The sequence below is a fragment of the Chlorocebus sabaeus genome, chromosome 15, assembly GCF_047675955.1.
Source record: "Chlorocebus sabaeus isolate Y175 chromosome 15, mChlSab1.0.hap1, whole genome shotgun sequence".
Lineage (NCBI taxonomy): Eukaryota > Metazoa > Chordata > Mammalia > Primates > Cercopithecidae > Chlorocebus > Chlorocebus sabaeus.
In genome coordinates this window covers 91,777,170-91,803,470 of record NC_132918.1, presented here as the reverse complement: position 1 = coordinate 91,803,470, position 26,301 = coordinate 91,777,170, and the positions used below count along the sequence as shown (strand labels likewise).

Genomic DNA, 26,301 nt, shown 5'->3' with positions numbered 1-26,301 from the left:
AGCCAATTACATTAAAAATCATAACTATTTTCAGAGAATGAACGTTAAAAGTGAATGGTGGAGAAGGAAACTAGAAAGCAGGATTACAAGACTTTCTAATGAAGAGTCTCACTGTCACATTCAATAATCCAGCCATGTAAGTTCACTTCACAGGAAAACCACCAAGGACATTATAATCTCTATTTTTAAAAAGACGTCAAGAAATTCTTGATTCTATACTGTCTCTGTAGCAGGACACACAGGTGAGTCAAAACCCAAAATAACCATCACTGAAATACCAAATCTCTATATAACAGGAGAAACCGATATACTGGCATGGTACACTCTGTTGGGTTATTTGCAGTTCTAAAGAACATTCTTGCCACTATTCTAAAATGTGTACTATGCAACACCACGTTTCATGGCAAGACAATAACTGAAATGCTAAGCAAGGCAATCCAGTGAGGTCAAATGTCCATAGTACACAGCTGTCTTCAGCCTATTCATCAAGGCTGGTAGTACCGGAAAACTGCCATGTTCACCGGAAGAGCTGGTTCTTCCTATGCTCATTACGTTTTAGGTTTACACAAGACTACTAATTCATCAGCCTGCACCCCATGATTTACTACTGAGTAGTTAAATGATGGTCAAAAAAGGCAGAGAGGGGGTAAGAATCACATAATAAAGATACATTCTACAGGATAAAAAACATTTTTAAAAGTCGGCCTAATTGTATCTTTAAAAAGTTGCTTCTGCCAAAACCAGGAGTGAATCTTACAACTTATACAACAGGCCAACAGGCCAGTAAAGTACTTTAAGTACACAAGTAAAAATAAAATTTAGTGCCAGTGTTAGTGATATATTTGGTTCTCATTTACATTTTAGTCATACTCAATACTGATTAGGCACAGGCATTAAGTTTTTAAAAATAATGAATTGTTCAAAAGATTATTACTAGACCTATAACTATTATACTCTCCTCTTTGGAGGTTTCAGTCATCACAGTAAGATTAGGAGCAAGTTACTGGTCAAATGATACCTGAACACAGAAAAAAAAAAAAAAAGAAAAGAAAATGATTAACCAGCACACTTTTAATTAGCCTAGAGATAGTATGCAATAAAGGGGAGAGACTGGAAGTGTAAAATTTTGGAGTGGAAAAAGGACTTCAGAGATAATCTGATTTGCTGGTCTAGAAAAGGCTGAGCACTATTAATCTAGTCCAATTCTCTCATTTTTCAGATAAGAAACCCGAGATTAAGAAGAAAGAGAAGTGTGAAGTAACAACTAGCAGAGCTGTTACCCAAGTACACTTACACCCCTAGTGCCCTTTCTGCATATAATATGTACTATGCTGTGCATCTGATTTGTACCTGTAGAGAAATTAAATCTTCCTCATTTTTCAGTTGCTAGTGGCTCCCTCTGGTATTTTTCCGAAGTGTACAAGTGAGATCCCTGCTAGCTAGAAACGTTTACTCCGGGGGATCAGTAATCCTTTCTTACTTGGGTACTGGTTATGCCTTACTGGCAGAATTTCATGCCCTAAATCTAAAGTTACGAAAGGTGGAGCTAAAGAAATAGGTGAGTCAAAAGAAAATCTGAGCTACAGTGCTTGCCACTTTTCAGTCTTGCTTAAGACTTTGCTGACTAAAACATACTCTTCCCTTTCCCTAAGCTTGAACTAATAGGTAAACACTTACATGCTCTCCAGTTATTTCATGTGTAGTGTGTCTCCCTAACTGGATAAAACAGGCAGGAATCAGATCTCATTTATTATTTTTTGAGACAGAGTCTCGCTCCCTCACCCAGGCTGGAGTGCAGGGGTGTGATCTCAGCTTACTGCAACCTCCGCCTCCCGGGTTCAAGAGACTCTCGTGCCTCAGCCTCCCCAGCAGCTGGGATTACAGACATGAGCCACCATGCCTGGCTAATTTTTATATTTTTTAGTAGAGACAAGGTTTCACCATGTTGGCCAGGCTGATCTCGAACTCCCAAACTCAGGTGATTCCCCCACCTTGGCCTCCCAAAATGTTCGGATTACAGGCATGAGCCACCACACCTGGCCAGGAATTAGATCTCAGATTTCAAAATATTTCCAACTTCTATAAAGAACTCAATAGCTAGTTGATGATGTCTAAGTCAAGGAAGAATTATATACAAGATTTAAAAACATACACACCGAGGGTTCAATAATCTGGTATGGATGGGACACAGAAAACAGAATTGTAGGCCGGGCATGGTGGCTCACGCCTGTAATCCCAGCACTTTGGGAGGCTGAGGTGGGCGGATCACAAGGTCAAGAGATCAAGACCATCCTGGCCAACATGGTGAAACCCTGTCTCTACTAAAAATACAAAAATTAGCCAGGCGTGGTGGTGCTCACCTATATTTAAAAAAAAAAAAAAAAGATAATTGTGTCTTTTCTGGAAAATGTTTAAAAAAAGAAAAAATTCTTTTTTTACCCTTTCATTTATTCTTGGCAAATAATGCCACATAGCAATTTTCCTTTCACATCTTCCCCAGTGCATCATTTTAAAAAAGCAATAATCAGCCTCTCAAAATAATGGCATAAATAAACATTTATAGGCATAGTGCAAATCCCACAACTTTAACCCAACTACTTCCTCTATATTTATGGCAACAAAACTAAATGAGAATTTACAAAGCCCAACAATGAGAAGATAACCATTTGGGTGGCTTGATTCTCTTGCTGTCGGAGAACACAGCGTGGACGTTGAAACAGTATGGACTCTGGATTCCAATTCTGATTTGCCACTCACTAGCTGTGACATCCTGAATAAGTTCTCTATACCTGTTTTCTTAACATGGGAAGAAAATATATATTTCGTACAATTCTTAGGGAGACTGAGAAAATGTACATAAAAGTACCTAGTGCATGCCAGTTACTCAGTATTAAGTTTCCTGTTCTTTTCTCATTTGGCACTGTTCTTTCTCTTCTCCAGTTCCTTCCGATATCAAATTCCAAAAAGTATTCCTCTCACTTTTTTCCCACTAGTTTTCTTCTTCTTCTTCTTCTTTTTTAAATTTGAGATGGAGTGTCACTCTGTTGCCCAGGCTGGAGTGCAGTGGCACAATCTTGGCTCACTGCAACCTCTGCCTTCCAGGTTGAAGCCATTCTCCTGCCTCAGCCTCTGAGTAGCTGGGATTACAGGTGCCTGTCATCACACCCGGGTAATTTTTGTATTTTTAGTAGAGATGGGGTTTCTCCATGTTGGTCAGGCTAGTCTGGATCTCCTGACCTCAGGTGATCTGCCCACCTCGGCCTCCCAAAGTGCTGGGATTACAGGCGTGAGCCACCATGGCCTGGCCTTCCCAGTAGTTTCCATTTCATCTCCCTGTATTTTTCTCTTATCACTCTCGAAGTCTATCTTTCTTGTTCTTTTCCTCTCTAGTTTTTTTTTTTTTTTTTAACACTCTCTTTCAGCTGTGTCCAACACCCACAAAGAATGACTATTTTTAACTAACCTTACTGACCTCATTTAATCTATTCAATAAAACCTCTGCCCTAAAGAGCAAAGAAACTTGCAGAGGAAATAAGGCAAACTGGAAGACGCCTACTCTGTCAGTGGATTGAACTCTCGAGCAAGGCAATACTCCTTATGGACTCTTCTCATGCACAAGCCGTAACTACTCCCATGGGCCTCTGTATCAACCCTGAGATAATTACACTCCTGCCTCTAAATAAAATAAAATAAAGCCCACCACATCTTGTATTGTAGACGACCCAGCTGCATGTTAAGCTGGGTGAAAGTACCATGCTGTCTGTTAAATCAGTTTCTCTCTACTCAATCATCCCGCGGTAACCCAAACTGAGAAAGTCACTTTGGTTTCTCATCAATGAATATGCATGTGCTGAACATGTCAGAAAGAGCTACAGCCTCTCACTGATGAACATGTCAGTTCTCCCAGCTGTTCTATCGAGAAGCTAGAAGGTAAAGAGAATGAAACAGAGCCCGACAGGAAAAACGGCTGACTTGACATGTTTGAGCGAGCTGGGCTTCAGCTATGACTTTGCTGGAGTACAGATGGGCACCATCAGAGCGCAAAGCTGAGCAAACCTCCTCTTCTTACCCTGTGCCTCCCTGAATTTTTAGATTTCTGACCTTGTCTGCTACCAACAAATGTTTTACCCTCCAGTGCACCTTTGATAATATACAGCTCTATTCTTCAAACGGCAAGTATGTTATCCAAGTTCAGAGATACAACTGAGGAATGAACATGAAAACCATCTTTCACTCAATAAATCAGAAGCTGCTAGTTAAGCCTCAAGAGCCTATGAAAAAACACCAAAGTGTAAGTATTAGTCACCAATCTAAAGAGAGAACTTTGACTCAAGGTAGAAATGAAACTGTAATTATATAAATATATTTATAAATATTTATACAATTATATACTTATACATAAGCACTTACACAGACTTAGAAAAAAATGTAAGAACATTAATTCAAAAGGACTCACTGAAGAATAAACAGAATTGTCCATGATTTCCTTGAGGAGATACAGAACTCATTCTTTTGGGAGGTTCCTCAAAATTCAACCATTAGAAACCATAGTCTGTAACTGTGTACTAGCAACACACAGCATCTTTTTTCTTCTTTTCCCCAATCCCCTCATTGCCAAGAGACAATCTTAAAGTAGATGAAAACCTAAAGGTCTCTAAGCAACCGCTGAGGAACTTACGTTCCTCGGATAAAAGAATCAATCTAAATCCTCAATTGACAAAAAGGTCCATTTAATATTTTCATTTTACAAGTTAAAACTTCTAGAATCACGACTACCCCTTCAGAGGATTCCATTTAAGCTCAAAATATGAACTGAGCATAGGGTGAAGTTGGTGTGTAAATGGTATTCTACAGATTCAAGATGGCCTCTTCTAAAAAACACCGAAGAAAGCTTTCACCAACTCAAATTTGATTTTCGGTTTTGTTGGCAGAAAAAAACCCACAACATCTGAAAATGACTAGCACCCTCCGCCACCCCCACTTTTTACTAAATGTTGTCTTTTGAATTGAGTTTAAAAGTCTTCCCCTTAGAGAGGCTTTCAGTTCTGATACCTTTTGAAAGAAAACAGCATGCGGACTCATGTTCAATTCAGTCACCACAGCCTTTCAGAGACTATTCCAACCAGGGGCAAAAAATGAACCATTATTTCTAACCAGAAGAACATGGTTAGCAACTCTCAGCTGAATGGTTTTTTTTTTTCCCCAGGGACATACCTAAGTATGCCTGAAACACCACAGGACAATCAATAACCACAGTGGTTACAATTACAAGCCATTGCACTGCATGATTATTGACCAGCTGCCTTCCTACAGATCACTCAGACTCGGACAATGGAGGGCTCCAAAGGAGCTAATCTGCTGTGCTGGCAAAAACAGCAAGCATCTTCCTATCCCAGTCACCACGATAGGGTCACTTAATGTCCATTCCTGGACTAGCAGGACCAATACAGAGTAATAAAGAAAACTGTCTCAGCTAGGACAATGAAAGTCACCCCATGCTATATGCTCCATATTTAACACTCATTCTGCTAGTAACACATGTCATGGAAATAGTTCTTACAGCTGGGAACATGAAAATCCTTTGAAAAAAGTTTTTAGGTATGATGAGCAATAATTACAAGGGATGCTTTTTCCACGGAAACAAAAGCCTGGATATTTTCTTAAGTGATATTTCCTACATGAAGAACACAACAAAACCAAATCCACGTTAGATAATTTCTTCTCCCTGCTACACATGGGGGCTTACAAAAAAGGGAGGGTTGTTCTTACTCTGAATCTAGCCATTCCTTTGCCCAAAGAGTCTGGGGAGTAACGTTAACATTTGATCCCAAAAAAGTGCCGTGCAGAAGACCACTTACTGGGACACACAATTCCTGCTGCCAATACTAGGAGAGGTCTTATTCTTACACTTCAATTTGGTCACCAGATTAGGTAAGAAAGTGTAGGGGAGGGGGAAGAGTACGGAGTGGGGAGGGAGAAAACAGAAGAGAAAAACAAAGGGGGAGAAAGAGACTGATCACAGGAGAGATCAAGAAATCAGAGAAGGAAGGTGACTTGCTTGCCCAACTTTGGCTCTGTGGTCCTATGAGCCAAAATGCATACTTAGTGACATGGTATCTCACAGGAAAAGGGAAAAAAGGGGTAAGCTGAGAGAGGTCAAGCCATGGTGTTAATTTCTTTCCTGTACAAAGACAGTCTCTTGAGGACAAAGGCCTGCCTCTTGCAATGTAATATCATAGTCCAGATGAGATAATTTCCTTCGAGGAAAGTTGGTGAGAAGTTCAAAACGTTCATTTGGATATCCTTTAGACTGGACGTGCTTCACCAAAGCCTATACAAACAAGAGAAAGACAAAGCCATTAGATGGAAATAAAAGGAAAGAGCATATTAGTGAATGAAATATAAAATATTCTCTTTTTCATCATATTAGATCAGCTATTAAGTGTAAGTTCTCTCAGATAACCAAAGCTTGCCCTTATGGAAGGGCCACTAGAAGAAACCTTTGGATGGGGAGAGAAATCTGTACCCAATTACGTACAGCCATTAAGTGAGACTGAAATACACAGTTATTATTTGTCTCCCCAATAAATACATCCAGTCACTATTTATAAAATTATTGTTCTCATTTTTAAACATTCTATCCATTTTCCTTTCTTCCTTTTATCAAGGAAGGCAAGTCCTTCATTCCACTACACCCGGTCCTCCATTCCACTACACCCGGTCCTCCATTCCACTGCACCCGGTCCTTCATTCCACCTACACCCGGTCCTTCATTCCACCTACACCCGGTCCTTCATTCCACCACACCCGGTCCTTCATTCCACCACACCCGGGCCTCCATTCCACCCACACCCGGTCCTCCATTCCACCCACACCCGGTCCTCCTTTCCACCCACACCCGGGCCTCCTTTCCACCCACACCCGGTCCTCCTTTCCACCCACACCCGGGCCTCCATTCCACCCACACCCGGGCCTCCATTCCACCCACACCCGGGCCTCCATTCCACCACACCCGGTCCTCCATTCCACCACACCCGGTCCTCCATTCCACCCACACCCGGTCCTCCATTCCACCCACACCCGGTCCTCCATTCCACCCACACCCGGTCCCCCATTCCACCCACACCCGGTCCCCCATTCCACCTACACCCGGTCCCCCATTCCACCTACACCCGGTCCCCCATTCCACCTACACCCGGTCCCCCATTCCACCTACACCCGGTCCTTCATTCCACCACACCCGGTCCTTCATTCCACCACACCCGGTCCCCCATTCCACCTACACCCGGTCCTTCATTCCACCTACACCCGGTCCTTCATTCCACCACACCCGGTCCTTCATTCCACCACACCCGGTCCTTCATTCCACCTACACCCGGTCCTTCATTCCACCACACCCAGTCCTTCATTCCACCTACACCCGGTCCTTCATTCCACCTACACCCGGTCCTTCATTCCACCACACCCGGTCCTTCATTCCACCACACCCGGTCCTTCATTCTACCTACACCCGGTCCTTCATTCCACCACACCCGGTCCTTCATTCTACCTACACCCGGTCCTCCATTCCACCACACCCGGTCCTTCATTCCACTACACCCAGTCTTGCCACCTGTGCACTGAATCTCTCCTTGCCTTCTCAGAAACTGGGCCCTTCCCATCTTTTGCAGTTTTCCTCAACACCTCCCTCTCTGCTTCCCATCAAACTTCTACACAGCTTGCATTTTAGTAACACAGTCTTCAAGAATCAGCCTAATTAATCTCCAGCCAAAGCAAACGGCCAGGAATGCCTGACCCAAGGAATTCATTCACAGCTAAGCTAAGATAGTCACACTCAAGATTCTGTTTCCAGTAGTTAAAAACACAGGGTGTCAGGGCATGATTGCTCACGCCTGTGATCCCTGCACTTCGGAAGGCCAAGGAAGGTAGACAGCTTGAGCACAGGAGTTGGAGACCAGCTTGGGCAACACGACAAAACCCCATCTCATCAAAAAATATTGGCCAGGCACGGTGGCTCACGCCTGTGATCCCAGCACTTTGAGACGCCAAGGTGGGCGAATCACCTGAGGTCAGGAGTTCGAGACGAGTCTGGCCAACATGGTGAAACCTCGTCTGTACTAAAAATACAAAAAAATTAGCCTGGTGTGGTGGTAGGTGCCTGTAATCCCAACTACTTGGGAGGCTGAGGCAGAATTGCTTGAACCTGGGAGGCGGAGGATGCAGGGAGCCGAGATTACGCCCCACAGAGTAATCTTGGGGAGATCTTGTAATCTTGGGGAGATCTTGGGAGTAATCTTGGGCAGAGCCAGATCTTGTCTCCAAGAAAAGGAAACACAAAACAAAAACCACCGAAAGCTCATCAGCTGTGTTAGATGACAACGCCCGCAGCATCACCATGATGAACAATGTGGGAGCTGAGGAATAAAGAAAAGCCACCAGTATGCAGAGAATGGTGTGAAGCAGGGAACCCCAAGAGAAAACCTACAGGCCCCAGAAGAGAACCATAGAGGAAAACAGATATGGTTCTTAAACACTTTGCAGTTCCAGCTGCTAGGACCTACACCACTATTCCCTTCAAATAACCCGTCGTCCTTTTCCAGAAGTAATCATTTCAGTTGGGTTTCTATTCCATGCAGGCATGAAACAGAAAAATCTTCACTGGAACATACCTTATGTGGCTTACCTAAGTTAATCTGGGAAGAAAATAAACTAATCAGAGATAAGATTCACAAGCGGGTGCTCCCACCTGTAATCCCCACACTTTGGCAGGCTAGGGCAGGAGGATGACTTGAGCTCAGGAATTCAAGACCAGCCTGGTTTACAAAGTGAGAACCCTTCTCTACAAAAAAGAATTTTAAAAAATTAGCTGGGTGTGGTGGCACACACCTGTGGTCCCAGCTACCTGGGAGGTTGAGGTGGGAGGCTCGCTTGAGCCCAGGAGGCAGAGGTTGCAGTGAGCTGAGACTGGGCCACCAAACTCCAGCCTAAGTCACAGAGCGACCCTGTCTCAAAACAACCAACCAACCACCAACAACAAAATGACTCACCACAGTTTGCAGTTATGATCAGACTAAACATCTAACACCTCTTTCTTTCTTTTCTTTTCTATTTTTTCTTTTTTTTAAATAGAGACAGGGTCTCACTTTGTTGCCCAGGCTGGTCTCAAACTCCTGAACTCAAGTGATCCTCCCACCTTGGCCTCCCAAAGTGCTGGGATTACAGGAGGGAGCCGCTGCACCTGGCCTCCCATACCTATTTCAAAGAATTATCAAGCAAAACTCACTGAACTTACTCCAATTAATTAGTTTCTCTGCTTCGACAAAATGCTTCCAATTAGCTATAGAGACACACCCTGTTTCATTATACTTCCTGTTATTGAAGGTTTGTGGGAGCCGTGTGTCAAGCGCCTCTATTGGCTCCATTTTTCAATCAGCGAGTGCTCACCGCGTGTCTCTGTGTCACCTTTTGGTAATACTTGTGGTGTTTCTCTTTTTCATTATTTTATCTGTTACAATATCTGTGAGCATTATCTCTGATGTTACTATTCTGTTTCTGGGCACCACAAACCATGCCCACACAAGACTGCAAACTTTATGCTCTGACTGCTCCACCTACTGGGAGTTTTCCCATCTTTCTCCCTCTACTCAGGCCTCCTTATTCCCTGAGACATGACAGTATTAAAATTAGGCCAATTAATAACCCCACCACTGTAGGCCTCTAAGTATCCAAGTGAAAGGAAGTGTTGTACATCCTCAAAATCAATCAATTGCTAAAAATGATTAAGCTTAGTGAGAAAGGCATGTTGGAAAACTGAGACAGACACGCTAGACCTCTTGCACCAAAAAGCCAAGCTGTGAATGCAAGGAAAAGTTCTTGAAGGAAATTAAAAGTGCTACTCCAGTGAACACACAAATAACAAAGCAAAACAGGCTGGGTGCAGTGGCTCATACCAGCACTTTGGGAGGCCAAGGCAGGCGGATCACCTGAAGTCAGGAGTTGGAGACCAGCCTGGCCAACATGGTGAAACCCCATCTCTACTGAAAATACAAAAATTAGCTGGGAGTGGTGGCGGGCGCCTGTAATCCCAGTTACACGGGAGGCTGAGGCAGGCAGAATCACTTGAACTTGGGAGGCGGAGTATGCAGTGAACTGAGATCACACCTTTGTACTCTAGCCTAGGCGACCCAGCTAGACTCTGTCTCAAAAAAAAAAAAAAAAAAAAAAAAAAAAAAAAAGCAAAACAGCCTTACTGTACTGCTGAAAAGGAGAAAGTTTTAGTGGTCTGTATGGAAAAATCAAACCAGTCACAACATTCCCTTAAGCCAAACCCTAATGCAAAGCAAGGTTCTAACTCTCTTCAATCCTATGAAGGCGAAGGGAGTTAAGGAAGCTACAGAAGAAAAGCTGGAAGCTAGCAGAGGTTGGTTCATGAGGTTGAAGGAAAGAAGTCATCTCCGTAACATCAAAGTGCAACAAGGTGAAGCAGCAAATGCTGATGCAGAAGGTGCAGAAACTTATCTAAAAGATGTAGTTAAGATAATTCATGAAGGTAACGACACTAAATATGATTTAAGTTTGACAAAACAGTCTTCTATTGGAAGAAGATGCCATCAAGGACTTTCACAGCTAGAGAGAAGTCAGCATCTGCACTCAAAGGTTCAAACAGGCTGACTTTCTTGTTAGGGGTCATGTAGCTGGTGACTTCCAGTTGAAGCCAATGCTCATTTAACATTCCAAAATCCCAGGTCCCTTAAAAATTATGTTAAATCTACTCTGTCTGTGTTCTAGAACTGTAAAAACAAAACCTGGAAAGATAGCACATCAATTTACAGCATGGCTTACTGAATATTTTAAGCCCATTGTTGAGACCTACTGCTCAGAAAAAGGATTCAACATATTACTGCTCATTGACAATGCACTAGTCACGTAAGAGCTCTGATGAAAATGTAAATAAAAATGAATGTTGTTTCCAGTCTGCTAACCCAGCATCCATTCTGCAGCCCATGGATCAAGGAGTCATTTCAACTTTTAAATCTTATTTAAGAAATACATTTTGGCCAGGCATGGGGCCAAATTTCAACTTTGGGAGGCTGTGGTGAGAGGATTACTTGAGTCCAGGAGTTTGAGACAAGCCCTGGCAACACAGCAAGAAACCATCTCTACAAAAAAGAAAATTAATTGAGTGTGGTGGTCTACTCAGGAGAGTGAGGCAGGAGGATCACTTGAGCCGGGGCGGGGAGTCAAGGTTACAGTGAGCTACGACCACTGCACTCCAGCATGGGCAAGAGGCCCCCCCCCGCACCACCTTTTTTTTTTCCCAAAGGCTATAGCTGCCATAAATATAGATTCCTCTGATGGATCTGGGCAAAGTAAACTGAAAATCTTCTGGAAAGGATTCACCAGTCTGAATATCATTAAGAACGTTCATGATTCATAGGAGGTCAAAAGACAAACATGAACAGGACTTTGGAAGAGGTTGATTCCAACCCTCATGGATGACTTTGAGGGGTTTAAGAACTCACTGGAGGAAGTCACTGCAAGTGGGGTAGAAACTGCAAGAGAACTAGAATTAGAAGTGGAGGATGGCGATGGGACTGAACTGCTGCAGTCTCATGATCAAGCATTAAAGGGAAGGGAGCTGCTTCCTATGGATGAGCAAAGAAAGTGACTTCTTGAGATGGAATCTATTTCTGGTGAAGATGCTTTTAACACTGTTGAAATGACAACAGAAGATTTAGAATACTGCATAAACTTGGTGGATAAAGCTGCGGCAAATTTGAGAATGACTCCAGTTTTGAAAGAAGTCCTACTGTGGGTAAAATACTAGCAAACGGCAACACATGCCACAGAGAAACTGTTTGTCGAAGACATCACCAACTGATGCAGCAACTTCACTGCTGTCACATTTTCAGAAACTGCCACAAGCACCCATCACCCTGATCAGTCAGTAGCCATCAATTTCAAGAGCCTCCACCAACAAAAAGATGACTCACTGAAGATTCAGGTGATCATTAGCACTTTTTAGCAAAAGATTTTTTAAATTAAATCACGTGCCTTTTTTTAGATGTAAAGCTACTGTACACTTAATAGACTACAGAATAATGCAAACGTAACTTTTATATGCACCAGGAAACCAAACAATTTGTGACTCGTCTTATTGCAGTGGTCGGAACTGAACCAAAGCAAGCCTGTACTTACTAGCAGTTTAGCTTGCTCTGGAAGAGTGATCTGTTCCCTTTTTCCATCTGGATACCGCAACATCAGCTGTGCTTTTGGTCCTAAAGGAAGGGTTTAAAAAAAAAACAAAAAACGGGATACAGGAGTTTAAGATAGAGTATTAGTTTAAATAAATATGTAAATAAATACAACCATTCAGCGATTATTCAAGTGTTTTGCTGGAGTGCAGTGGCGTGATCTCAGCTCACTGCAACCTCCGCCTCCCTGGTTCAAGCCACTCTCCTGCCTCAGCCTCCCAAGTAGCTGGGACTATAGGCACATGCCACCATACCTGGCTAAGTTTTGTATTTTTAGTAGAGACAGGGTTTTGCCATGTTGGCCAGGCTGGTCTTGAACTCCTAACCTTGAACTTTTGAGATGGAGTCTCACTCTTGTTGCCCAGGCTGGAGTGCAATATCCAAGTTTGAAGGAAAGTATGTCTATAATGTAACTCACCATTTACATCTATCCCCTCCACTACTCCATCTGATTTTTCAGGTGGCATCTCAAGTATCTCTGAATCCACGGCTGGCAATCCTTGGTGGTTTGTGGCTGTTCCAGTTCCAGGATCAGTTCTGACTGGGGGCTCAGTCAGCGGCCTTCTATTCTCCTCTTTTCTATGCCCCAAATCTTTATGGGGAGACTTTCTGGACTTGGCAAGATTCTCTACCTCTTCTTCTTCATCAGAGCCACAAACGGATATGAATTCCTCACTGCCAGAAAAAAGTTCAGATTCAGATTCTTCATCTGAGCGGCTATCCTGTTTTGTCTGTGTTGAATCGAAATGTGTTTCTTGTAAGGAGGCTCTGATGGCAGCTTCTAGCTGGCTGTCTTCACTTGCATCTATAAGGCTCTCCTGTGAGATGGCGTCATAAAACACAGGAAGAAGAACAAGTTAAACCAAAAAACAGGTCAAACAGCATAAGAAATATCATAGCTTGCCATTCATTATTATGTTCTGCTGACTGTATCCCTTCTACTTTAAGAGCAAGGACTGTGTCTTACATAGCCAAATTGGAATATAGATATATATACGTGTGTACACACACACACACACACACATTTTTGTTGTTTTTTGTGGGGTTTTTTTTTGAGACGCAGTCTCGCTTTGTCGCCCAGGCTGGAGTGCAGTGGCGCGATCTCGGCTCACTGCAAGCTCCGCCTCCCGGGTTCACGCCATTCTCCTGCCTCAGTCTCCGAGTAGCTGGGACTACAGGCGCCTGCCACCTCACCCGGCTCATTTTTTTTTTTGTATTTTTAGTAGAGACGGGGTTTCACCGTGTTAGCCAGGATGGTCTCAATCTCCCGACCTTGTGATCCACCCGCCTCGGCCTCCCAAAGTGCTGGGATTACAGGCGTGAGCCACCGCGCCCAGCCTGTTTTTTGTTTTATTTTGTTTTTGAGATGGAGTCTCACTCTTGTTGCCCAGGCTGGAGTGCAGTGGCACAATCTTGGCTCACTGCAACCTCAGCCTTCCCAGGTTCAAGCAATTCTCCTGCCTCAGCCTCCTGAGTAGCTGGGATTACAAGCACCCGCCACCATGCCCAGCTAATTTTTATTTACTTATTTTTTTGTATTTTTAGTAGAGATAGGGTTTCACCACGTTGGCCAGGCTGGTCTCAAACTCCCGACCTCGGCCTCCCAAAGTGCTGGGATGACAGGCATGAGCCACCGCACCCAGCCTATATATATCTATATATTTTTTAAGAGACAGGGTCTCACTATGTTCCCCAGGCTGGTCTTGCGCTTCTGGGCTCAAGTGATCATAGGCATTTTTTAAAATATCAAAATGAAAGCCAGGCGTGGTGGCTCATGCCTGTAATCCCAGCACTTTGGGAGGCCAAGGCGGGTGGATCAAGAGGTCAAAAGATCGAGACCATCCTGGCCAACATGGTGAAACCCCGTCTCTACTAAAAACGATTAAGCTTAGTGAGAAAGGCATGTTGAAACCTGAGACAGACACAAAGCTAGGCCTCTTGCACCAAACAGCCAAGCTGTGAATGCAAGGAAAGGTTCTTGAAGGAAATTAAAAGTGCTACTCCAGTGAACACACAAATGATAACAAAGCAGGACAGGCCGGGCGCAGTGGCTCACACCTGCACTTTGGGAGGCTTGAGGTGGGCGGATCACCTGAGGTCAGGAGTTGGAGACCAGCCTGGCCAACATGGCGAAACCCCATCTCTACTAAAAATTCAAAAATTAGCTGGCCATGGTGGTGTGCGCCTGTAGTCCCAGCTACTCGGGAGGCTGAGGCAGAAGAATCAATTGAACCCAGGAGGAGGTGGTTGCCGTGATATCGCGCCACTGCACTCCAGCCTGGTGACAGAGCAAGACTCCATCTCAAAAACAAAACAAAACAAAAATCAAAATGAACAAAATCAAGAAACGTTTATCTATTACCTGCCTAGAGAAAGACAAGAATTAAAAGTTTTAACTATAAAGTCAAAATACCACTCTTTAAAATGACTAAAACATAGAGACCAGTGTTTACTTTGTTCACCACTTTATTCTTCAACTAGTAATTCCATTAATTATAATGAAGGTTTTCATTATGATAACGAGAAATGCAAACTTCTACAGTTTTTCCCTTGGTAAAGTTCTAATGCCATAGATTCTACTAAACTTAATGAATCACAAAATAATGTTGTTTGAGTGGAACTTACTCCTGACTCAAACATACTATAGAGGAAAAAAATTGTAAGATAATCTAAAGTTGAACACTGGATATCTCACGATATTATAGAATTACTGCTAATTTTTAAGGGTATAATAATGACATTGTGATAGTATTTTTAAAAATAAAAAAGCCTTTATCTTTTAAATATAAATCCCAGAGTATGTATTAATGAAACAATGAATTCTGAGATTTGCTTCAAAATAATTCAGATATGGGATCTAGAGGAAAGAAGACTGGCCATCTGTTGATAATTACTGAAATAAGCTAATGAATACAAAGAGGCTCAATAAACTACTTCAACTTTGAATATGCTTAAAATTTTCCACAATAAATAGGTAAAAAAAAAAATGTGGGTTGCTAATAAAAAACTAAAGAAACCACATTTTGTCTTTTACTATCAGGCAATCATGTAGCAAAAAATTAAAGGGAAAAACGTTTTGTTTTTTGTTTTTTTTTGAGACAGGTTACTCTGTCACCCAGGCTGAAATGCAGTGGTGCAATCTTGGCTGACTACTCCCTCCACCTGCCAAGCTCAAGCAATCCTCCCACCTCAGCCTCCCAAGTAGCTGGGACTACAGGCACATACCACTACACCCGGCCAAGTAAAAATAAACTAATTTACCGCCCCTAAAAAGCAAGCAGAGGTGTCTGTGTGACATGCAATGGCTTAGGTGGATCGTAAATTTATAGCAATGACATTGCACAGATAGCGTGTAGCTTGACTTTAAAAATTGTGGCCATGGCAGATACTATCAACCTCCTATTGAATTTCATTCTCCTCTGATTTCCTTACTTACAGAACCCTAATCAAGTTTATAAAACATATTCAACTAAAAAATTCATTTTACTAATTTCTCTTGTAGCTAGAAAATAGTATTGAGCAATAGCAGTACTTATTGAAAAATTATAGAATTAAATGCTTTTATTAGAACAGAGAAAGGTATCAAATTAATGACCTAAGCTTCCCCACCTTAAAAAAAAAAAAAAGAGCATACATCCAGGAAAATAAAATAAAATTAAGCCCAAAGAAAACATAAATTAATAAATGACCTAGAAAGCAAATACAATAGAGAAAAACAAAAAACAAAAACACCACCAAAATCCCAAAGGCAGTTGTTGTTGTTGTTGTTGTTGTTGTTTTTTGAGGCGGAGTCTCGCTCTGTGGCCCAGGCTGAAGTGCAGTGGCCAGATCTCAGCTCACTGCAAGCTCCGTCTCCCGGATTTACGCCATTCTCCTGCTTCAGCCTCCCGAGTAGCTGGGACTACAGGTGCCCGCCACCTCGCCCAGCTAGTTTTTTGTATTTTTTAGTAGAGACGGGGTTTCACTGTGTTAGCCAGGATGGTCTCGATCTCCTGACCTCGTGATCCGCCCGTCTCGGCCTCCCAAAGTGCTGGGATTACAGGCTTGAGCCACCGCGCCCGGCCTTGTTGTTGTTTTTTTAAGAGACAGAGTCTTACTGCTGCCCAAAGACTGGAGTGCAGTGACTACTCACAGGCATGATCATAGCACAGCACATTCCTGAACTCCTGGGCTCAAGCAATATTCCTGCCAAGCAGATGGGACTACAGGCACATGCCACACCCCCGCTGGTTCCTTGAGATAAAACTACTAAGCCTCTAGCCAGACTGTCGGGGAAAAAAGGGAAGCCACAAATTACCAAAAACAGAATGAAGAGAGGGACAACTATAATCTCTATAGTCATCAATGGCATCACAGGGACTATAATAAACTCATCAATATAGTAAAATGAACAAATCCCTAGAAAGATACAGCTTGCTAAAGCTTATCCAAGAAGAAACAGATAACCAAGTAGTCAGGTATCCACCAATAAGACTGAATTTGTAGTTTAAAACTTTCCACAAAAAAAACCTCTAGGCCCATGTCGCTTCACTGGTAAATATCATCAAACATTAAGGAAAAAATAACAAAAATTCTACAGACACTACTGCAGATAACAGAAGAGGAAGAAACACTTCTCAATTTATTGTGAGGTCAGCATTAACATGCTACCAAAAGCAGAACACGACATTATGAAGCATTCCATGGGAGAGAGGAAACAACAACAACAAAGCGCCCAAAAAACTGTAAATCAAGCAGGACTGCCTGAGGTCAACAAAATTTCTATACTATCCCTAAGGGCTTTTCCTTAAATAGGCACTTTATTATAGGTGATAACTGAAGGAAGTGTTCCTCACATCTTCTAAAACTATTTTTAGACTGGGCATGGTATGGTGGTTCATGCTTATAATCCCAGCACTTTGGGAGGCCAAGGCAGGAGAATGGCTTGAGCTTAGGAGTTTCAGATCAGGCTGAGCAACATAGCAAGATCCTGCCTCCACAAAAATAAAAAATTAGCCAGGCAAGATGGTGCACATCCATAGTCCTAGCTACTCAGGAGGCGGAGGCAAGAAGATCGACTGAGCCCAGGAGTTCAAGGCTAGCAAGTTGTTTTTTTTTTTCCATGTTCTCTCAAGGTTGCAAGGACTACAGTGAGTTAATATCATGCCACTGCAGTCCAGCCTGGGCAACAGTGTGAGACCACATCTCAAAAAATACAATACAATACAGTACAACACAACACAACACAATAAAAATTTTGCTGGGTGTGGTGCTCATGCCCAGAATCCCAACACTTTGGGAGGCTGAGGCAGGAGGATTGCTTGAGGCCAGTTTGAGGCCAGCCTGGACAACATATGGAGACCTCCGTCTCTACAAAAATTTAAAAACTTAGCTGGCATGGTGATGCACATCTGTGGTCCCAGCTACTCAGGAGGCTGAGGTGGAAGGATCGCTTGAGCCCAAGAGGTGGAGGCTGTAGTGAGCCATAATCACACCACTGCACTGCAGCTTGAGAAACGGAACAAGATCCTGTCTAAAGAAAAACACAGGCCAGGCGAGCTGGCTCACGCCTGTAATCCCAGCACTTCGGGAGGCCGAGGAAGGCAGATCACTTGAAGTCAGGAGTTCGAGACCAGCCTACCCAACAAGGTGAAACCCCGTCTCTACTAAAAATACAAAAATTAGCCGGATGCAGTGGTGCATGTCTGTAATCCCAGCTACTTGGGAGGCCAAGACAGGAGAATTGCTTGAACCCGGAAGGCGGAGGTTGCAGTGAGCCGAGATCACACCACTGCCCTCTAGCCCTAGTGACAGAACAAGACTCCGGCTCAAAAAAAAAAAAAAAAAAAAAAAACCAATAAAACAAAACTATTTTTATCCCTACAGCTATCAAACCCAAAGAGCCATGAAAACCTATGTGAGATTGCTGTATCTTTGCAAGTTCAGTCTCTTATTTGTAACTAATCTTGATACCAATTATCAAACATGTCTACCTAGTAATAGTACATTCTAGAAATTAAGTATAGAAATAAATTCTAGGAGGGACAGAGAGCCAGGCCCTAAAACTATATTAACCAATAATAACGCTCAACTATACCACGAGAGTTGTTCCAACGAAAACGAAAAACACCACTTCCGGCCAGCTATGGTGGCATGTACCTGTAGTCCTAGCTACTCGGGCAGTTGAGGTGAGAAGACTGCTTCAGCCCAGGAGTTCCAGGACAGCCTGGGCAAAATAGCAAGATCCCATCTCCAGAACAAAACACAAAACACACCAAAAACCCACCACTTTCACTGCCATTTAGACCTGGCTATCAGAAGCCCTCCCAGAGCTGTCCCTAAGGAAGTAGATCCCTCTACCTCTAGGCTTGCCAGGTCAGTCCTCCTGCTCAACCTATTCACATTGCTTCCTTCTAAATCCAGATCTGGGGGCATCTGCCTGCACTCTAGCTGCAAGACAGACTGGGAGGAGTGTGAGTATCATGTTTTCACCGAGAAGATGGAACTCTCAAGTGGGAAATTGAGGAGGATATCTAAGATGCTATAGCCACAAGTGACAGTTGTCCACTAGTTCGATTATCGTTACCATCTTAACATCAAACATTTTATGTAAGATGCTTATGACCAATTACATTTATTTTCCCATCACCACCTCCTAATTATACTTACTGAACGGGCACATTTTTTGGGCGGACTGCTAGAAAGTCCATCCAGTTGTCCATGTTCACCCAGAAATCCCGTCACTTGGTCCAAGAAAGAAGATACATCTAACTGGTGCCATTCTACTAGCTTCTGACCTAAAGATTAAAAACCAGGATATATAAATATAATATCTATAATCTTTCTGAACATTCTCATTAAGTATCTCTTTCAGCATATGCATAATTAAAGTGTACTGTAAAGACACCCTCCACCAGCTTATGCTATATACTGTCTTCATAACCTAGAAGTCACATCAATTATACTCACCTAACAGATTCCCACCCATCATGATAGAGCAACTATCTTATCTGCTGCTATCACTTACTGCCATTTAGGAAGAAGAGATTCAGAGAAAGCAATATTATATAAAACACAATTAATTAATAAAACCAGCTCCACGCTCTGCTTCTTGGGTGGGATCACAACTAGTATCTGGGCAATCTTAACATTTTAATGATTAAAAAAACTTTAAAAAATTCCTTTAAAAAGGTAAGATGAATATATCAGTTATTCTTCAAAAGAACATAACTGCACAAACATAAAATACTACCATCTCCCAATGTTGCCAGAAAAAGATGTCTTAACTACATACATCAATAGATGTTTAAATAATATAAAGGGGAAAAAAAACAGGAAACCTTCACCTAAATTACTATAATTCTGAAAACAGATCCAGTCAAATATTAAAGATCAATTGAGATAACTGAAAGACAAGTGAAAGGTTAAAAGTTGCATGCTGATATAAATCTTACCTGTCCGTGGGTCCAATATGGAAACATAGGGGAAATCCCCTAACTTATAAAACTGTATGTATCTCTGACCTTCCTCACTGTCATGATAAACCTGTTAAATCATTGATATAAAAAAAAAGTCAGCCTCTAAGAAAAGAACCAACTATAACCTTGTTATATACCAACATCAATTAGCTCTCCAAATACACCTCTGGCATATGTATTAAGATCTCACTCCTACACTAAAGAGATAATGAAGGTCATCTGGTTCGAACTCCTTCAACTTCCTACTTTCAGCACCCTCTGGAAATTTACCATAAACATATCAATCCATTCCTCTTCCTTTCCCAGTTCAGATGAGGTATCCTTCTTCCCGCTCAAGTTATCTGTCAACCTATGTCATTCATAACTCTCAACCAGATACATCTTAATAAATCACAATGTATTAAGATTATGGGCTGGGCGCGGTGCCTCATGCCTGTAATCCCAGCACTTCGGGAGGCCGAGGCGAGTGGATCACAGGTCAGGAGATCGAGACCATCCTGGCCAACATGTGAAACCCCATCTCTACTAAAATACAAAAAGTAAGCTGGGCATGGTAATGCGTGCCCCGTAGTCCCAACTACTCGGGAGACCGAGGCAGGGGAATTGCTTGAACCTGGGAGACAGAGACTGCAGCAAGCCAAGATTGTGGCACTACACTCTAGCCCAGCGACAATGCAAGACTCTGTCTCAAAAAAAAAAAAAAAAAAAAAAAGATTATGGCTCTGCATGGTGGCTCGCACCTATAATCCTAGCACTTTGTGGCGCAGAGGCAGAGGACAGCTTGAGGACAGGAGTTTGAGACCAGCCTGGGCAACACAGCAAAACCCCATCTCTACAAGAAGTTTGTTTTTGTTTTTAAATTAGCCAGGTTTAACGGTGTGCACCTATAGTCCCAGCAACTCAGGAGACTGAGATGGGAAGATCCCTTGAGCCTATAGGGGTTAGAGGCTGCAGTGAGCTATGACTGCACCACTGTATTCTAGCCTGGGTGACAGAGCAAGACCCTATTTATAGAAAGAAAGAAGAAAGAAAGAAAGAGAGAAAAAGAAAGAGAGAGAGAGAGAGAGAAAGAGAAAGAAAGAGAGAGAGAAAGAAAAAGAAAGAAAGAAAGAAAGAAAAAAGGATTATAAGCTCTAGAGTTCAGCACTGTGCTAAGCAATGAGCTGCTCGATCAATATTTGTTGAATAAAATACAAGAAATTTTACCATTAAAATTATATTAAATTTAGGGGCCTGTAAAATATACATAGGCAAATTAATAACATTAATAGCATATCTTACAGTAGGGGAAAAAATTAAGTTCATTTGTAAGTTTTTATTTTCTATAACTTTCCACAAAATAAAAAAATTGAGCTGGCACGGTGATTCATGCTTGTAATCCCAGCACTTTGGGAAGCCAAGGGAAGCAGATGGCTTGGGCCCAGGAGTTCGAGACGAGCCTGGGCAATATGGCAGGACCCCATCTCCACCAAAAAAAAAAAAAAAAAAAAAAACATTATATGGGCATGGTGGTGCATGTTTGTGGTCCCAACTACTCAAGAAACTGAGGTGGGAAGATCATTTGAGCCCAGGAAGTCAAGGTTAAGCCATGTTCATGCCACTGCATTGCAGCCTGGGTGACAGAGCAAAACCCTGTCTCACAAGGGGAAAAATGATACAAGGTCTCTAACCTTATCTCATTAGCTAGGAAGACTAAAGTGACATGTCTAAGAACACAGAATTAAAAAGTATCAAACCCAAGCTAAAATCTAAGTCTTAGCCAAATGCTTCCAATGACCTCAAGATCTTCTATACCTGCACTGTCTCATACAGCAACCACTACCCAGAAGTGGCTACTGAAGCGCCTGAAATTTGGCTACTCCAAATAGAGAAGGGATGTAAGTATAAATACAAACCATATCTTGAAGACTTAACACCAAATAAAAGCAAATCATCTCATTATTTTTGTATTAGTTATACAGGTATATTGATTTAACCAAATATATTATTTAAATTAATTTTGCCTATTTTGATTAATCTTTTTTTTTTTTTTTTTGAGACGGAGTCTCGCTCTGTCGCCCAGGCTGGAGTGCAGTGGCCGGATCTCAGGTCACTGCAGCCTCCGCCTCCCAGGTTTACGCCATTCTCCTGCCTCAGCCTCCCGAGTAGCTGGGACTACAGGCGCCCGCCACCTTGCCCGGCTAGTTTTTTTGTATTTTTTTTTAGTAGAGACGGGGTTTCACCGTGTTAGCCAGGATGGTCTCGATCTCCTGACCTCGTGATCCGCCCATCTCGGCCTCCCAAAGTGCTGGGATTACAGGCTTGAGCCACTGCGCCCGGCCGATTAATCTTTTTTAACGTGGCTACTGGAAAAATTTAAATTATGTGTATAGCTTACGTTATATTTCTACTGAACAGTACAGTTTGTTTGTTTTGTTTTGTGTTGTTTTGAGACGGAGTCTTGCTCTGTTGCCCAGGCTGGAGTGTAATGGTACGATCTTGGCTTACTGAAATCTCCACTACCTGGGTTCAAGTGATTCTCCTGCCGCAGCCTCTCGAGTAGCTGGGATTATAGGCGCCCACCACCATGCCCGGCTAATTTTTTTGTATTTTTAGTAGAGACGGGGTTTCACCATGTTGGCCAGGCTGGTCTCGAACTCCTGACCTCAGGTGATCCGCCGGCCTCAGCCTCCCAAAGTGCTAGGATTACAGGCGTAAGCTATTGCCCCCAGCCGGTTTTACCTTTTTTAAAATGTCTTAATTCATTATAACCCAATTCCTTTCCCTCAACATCCCACACTACAAAAGTAAAATTCTACAAAATTTCTGATTAACTCTCCTTCTCACCTGCCAGAAAATGAAATGTTCCCGGATAATATTCTTCACAGCTTCGTTGCTCCACACGTCGCGGTTGAGGCACTGACAGGCAAAGTCTTGCACATTTTGAATGTTTATCATCAGCCACTTATTTTGCATCTGGCCACACTCTTTGGCCTGCAAAAGTAAAGTTACACATTTGTTAGAAATAATTTCTATTTGGTGACAGATGTTTCCATAGTTGTTCAGAGGCTGTCTTTCACTAAAAATACTAAGTTTTTGCCCAGATATAACATCTAGAGTTTTCAGTATTTATATATTCTATATATTTACTTTGCATATGCATGTATAACTATACTGTCTATTTCAAGCACTTCTCAAATTTAAATTAACTCATTTCTCTTTTATCCAGTTATCTGTTATAATGGCTGATCTTTTTCTTTCTTTCTTTCTTTTTTTTCTTGAGACAAAGTCTAACTCTATTGCCCAGGCTGGAATGCAGTGGTGCAGTCTTAGCTCACTGCAACCTCCACCTCCTGAGTTCAAGTGATTCTCCTGCTTCAGCCTCCTAAGTAGTTGGGATTAAAGGCGTGCCCCAACACGCCTGGCTAATTTTTGTATTTTTAGTAGAGACGGGATATCAACATGTTGGCCAGGCTGGTCTCAAACTTCTGACCTCAAATGACCCGTCCACTTTGGCCTCCCAAAGTGCTGGAATTACAGGTGTGACCCACCATGCCCGGTAATGGCTGAATTTTTAATGTATGTTTAAACATCTTTACCCGAAAAGGATTCAACAAACTTAAGATCAAGTCACATAATTTTATTCTCTTGCAACCTCCATCAACAAAATTTTTTTTTTTTTTTTGAGACGTGTTTCGCTCTTGTTGCCCAGGTTGGAGCACAATGGCATGGTCTCGGCTCACTGCAACCTCCACCTACTAGGTTCAAGTGATTTTCCTGCTTTAGCCTACCGAGTAGCTGGGATTACACGTCTGTGCTACCATGCCTAATTTTTTATATATTTTTAGTAGAGAGACGGGGTTTCACCATGTTGGCCAGGCTGATCCCGAACTCCTGACCTCAGGTGAGGCACCCATCTCAGCCTCCCAAAGTGCTGGGATTACAGGCGTGAGCCACTGTGCCCAGCCAAATATACTTCTTTTTAATGAAAGCAATTGGTATGCATATTTTATTTTGTTTTCTTCAACATAATTTCTGGAACATTTTTAAACATCCTATTAATCTTTATTATTAGGCATATTTGCTATATGGGAGAATCACCCTAAACATTTTAGTAAAAACTGCTGAGAGTTTTTTTTCTTAAGAGTTGTCTTCCTAGGAGCAGATTTCAAAAATTGGGATTACAAGGTCAAAGAATGTTTGAGAATGATCCCCAAACAACTCTACGATTCATACCACAAATATCAATATACCAATCATTAGTGTGTGCCTTTTGCCTGTCAGTCCCTTGTCAGCATAAAGACCCATGAAATGCTGCTGAGTGGAAAACAATGGCAGAAAAGCAAATGAGCAAATAAATGCTGCCTCAAATCTCTGCCTAGGAAAGAACAGTGACACAAAACCATAGTTTTGGAATAACTTTATCCTAGAACAATATTCTTCTCCAAATCAGTGTGACATGGGAAAATCTTACGAATCAATGAATTTGGTGTAATAACAATCCAAGAACACACTGGACATCATTTTGTGGGTATTGAAAAATGTAAGACGGAGAATATCTTCTGTTTTAAGAAAGTTAACATCATCTCACAAATAGCTTTTTTTGTATGAATCCCCCAGAATAAATTATTTTCTTTTTTTGTTGTTTACATTTTTTTGTAGAGATGGGGGTTTCACTATGTTGGCCAGGCTGGTTTGGAACACCTAACCTCAAATGATCCTCCTGCCCTGGCCTCCAAAAGTCCTGGGATTACAGGTGTCAGTCACCCCACTCAGCCCCAGAATATATGATCTTCTAATATTTGCTTACTGATTCCATGGGCGAAAACCCAAGGTCTAAGAAGAAATATCACTCATATTGAGCCAGGAAGCTGCATTTAACTGGTCAAAGGCTTATTTTAAAATATACAAATATAATAATTTCTTGCTTATAGGAAGTAATATTTCCATTTACTTCCTTATAGGACAAAGATTTAAAAAGTGAATGATAAATGAATAATTAAGCTGCTTTAACTACAGAAACAGTATTTGAAAATAAACGGAAAAATGACCATACATTCTAGAGACAGACTAGAGAGCATATATTCCTATAACAGGGTAAATTTACAGAAGTCTGCCCCAAAAACACTGACAAGAAAAAAATGTACAAAACTGAAAATGAATAAAAGTCCAGAGTTTAAAATGGAAGTCTTTTTTTGTGTGTGTGCTTTTAAAAATTTGTTTACTCACATTCATGCTTTCATTAGCTCAGATTTATTCATTCAACAAATACTGAGTACTCATCATGTTTCAGGTACAGTTAGAGATACTGAACTTATAGCAGTTCTAAAACATAAAAATTCCTGCCTTCATGAAGCTTCCAATGGGGGAGAAACCTAATACTAGCAAAAGAAACTTGGAAATGATACTAACCACACTGAAGATACTGTTAAAAAGTTGTTACTGCTAAAAGGAAGGGTCCAAAGACACAATTTTCAAACAAAACAACAATATTGGGAGGGAATAAAAGAGTCTTGAATAGGCCGGGTGCAGTGGCTCACGCCTGCAATCCCAACACTTTGGGAGGCTGAGGTGGGCTGATCATTTGAGCCCAAGAGTTCCAGACCAGCCTGGCCAACACGGCGAAACCTCATCTCTACTAACAACACTAAAATTAGACGAGGGTGGAGGTGCATGCCTGTAATCCCATCTACTTGGGTAGCTGAGGCACAAGAATTGCTTGAATCAGAGGTTGCAGTGAGCTGGGATCATGCCACTGCATTCCAGCCTGGGCAACAGGGCAAGACTGCCTCAAAAAAAGAAACGAAAATGTACGATTTGAACAAATTTAGTATGTTTCAGTAAATATATATACATAAAGTCAAGAAGAAAATATATTAAAATATACACAGTACTTTTTTATGGAAATGGAAATTACAATTTCATTTTTCCTTATTCATTTTATAAATTTCAATGATTTGTCTAATTTGAATAAAATTAAATGTAAACAATATATAAGTTTAATCAGAAAAATGTTATATATTGCCAGGTGCGGTGGCTCACTCCTGTAATCCCAGCACTTCGGGAGGCCGAGGTGGGTGGATCACCTAAGGTCAGGAGTTTGACACCAGCTTGACCAATATGGTGAAACCCTGTCTCTACTAAAATCACAAAAATTAGCTGGGAGTGGTGGTGTGTGCCTGTTGTCGCAGCTACTCGGGAGGGTGAGGCAGGAGAATCACTTGAACCCAGGAGGCGGAGGTTGCAGTGAGTCGAGATCACGCCACTGCACTCCTGCCTGGGTGACAGAGCAAGACTCTGTCAAAAAAGAAAAAGAAAAAGAAAAAAAAAATTAGTTACTAAGTAGGCTCTTCTTCACATTTTCGGCTACGTATTTTAACTTGCATTTATACTAAATACTTTTGAAATTAACAAAATACTCTTAGGGCTAGGTGCACATGTAATGGGATACCAATTTAAAATGTGGGGTTTTTTTTTCTCTCATGAAATTAGAAATATTGGCCGGGTTCCGTGGCTCACACCGGTAATCCCAGAACTCTGGGAGGCCAAGGCCGGTTGACCATTGGAGCTCAGGAGTTCAAGACCAACCTGGGCAACATGGCAAAACCTCA

General features: G+C 42.0%; 1 protein-coding gene across 1 annotated transcript in view; it reads right to left on the bottom strand.

Moving 5' to 3' along the window:
* Nucleotides 1–3,361: 3,361 nt before the first annotated feature.
* The window catches only part of UBXN7 (UBX domain protein 7), a 77,840-nt gene continuing 54,900 nt past the window's right edge, over nt 3,362–26,301 (bottom strand). Inside the window, exons 6-11 of the mRNA XM_008009659.3 lie at nt 22,538–22,684; nt 19,688–19,778; nt 18,903–19,030; nt 12,673–13,072; nt 12,199–12,278; nt 3,362–6,331 (exon numbers count right to left, since the gene is read on the bottom strand). Of these exons, the coding sequence (XP_008007850.3) occupies nt 6,170–6,331; nt 12,199–12,278; nt 12,673–13,072; nt 18,903–19,030; nt 19,688–19,778; nt 22,538–22,684 (1,008 nt within the window). The 3' untranslated portion in view covers nt 3,362–6,169. The remainder of the gene's footprint in view (nt 6,332–12,198; nt 12,279–12,672; nt 13,073–18,902; nt 19,031–19,687; nt 19,779–22,537; nt 22,685–26,301) is intronic.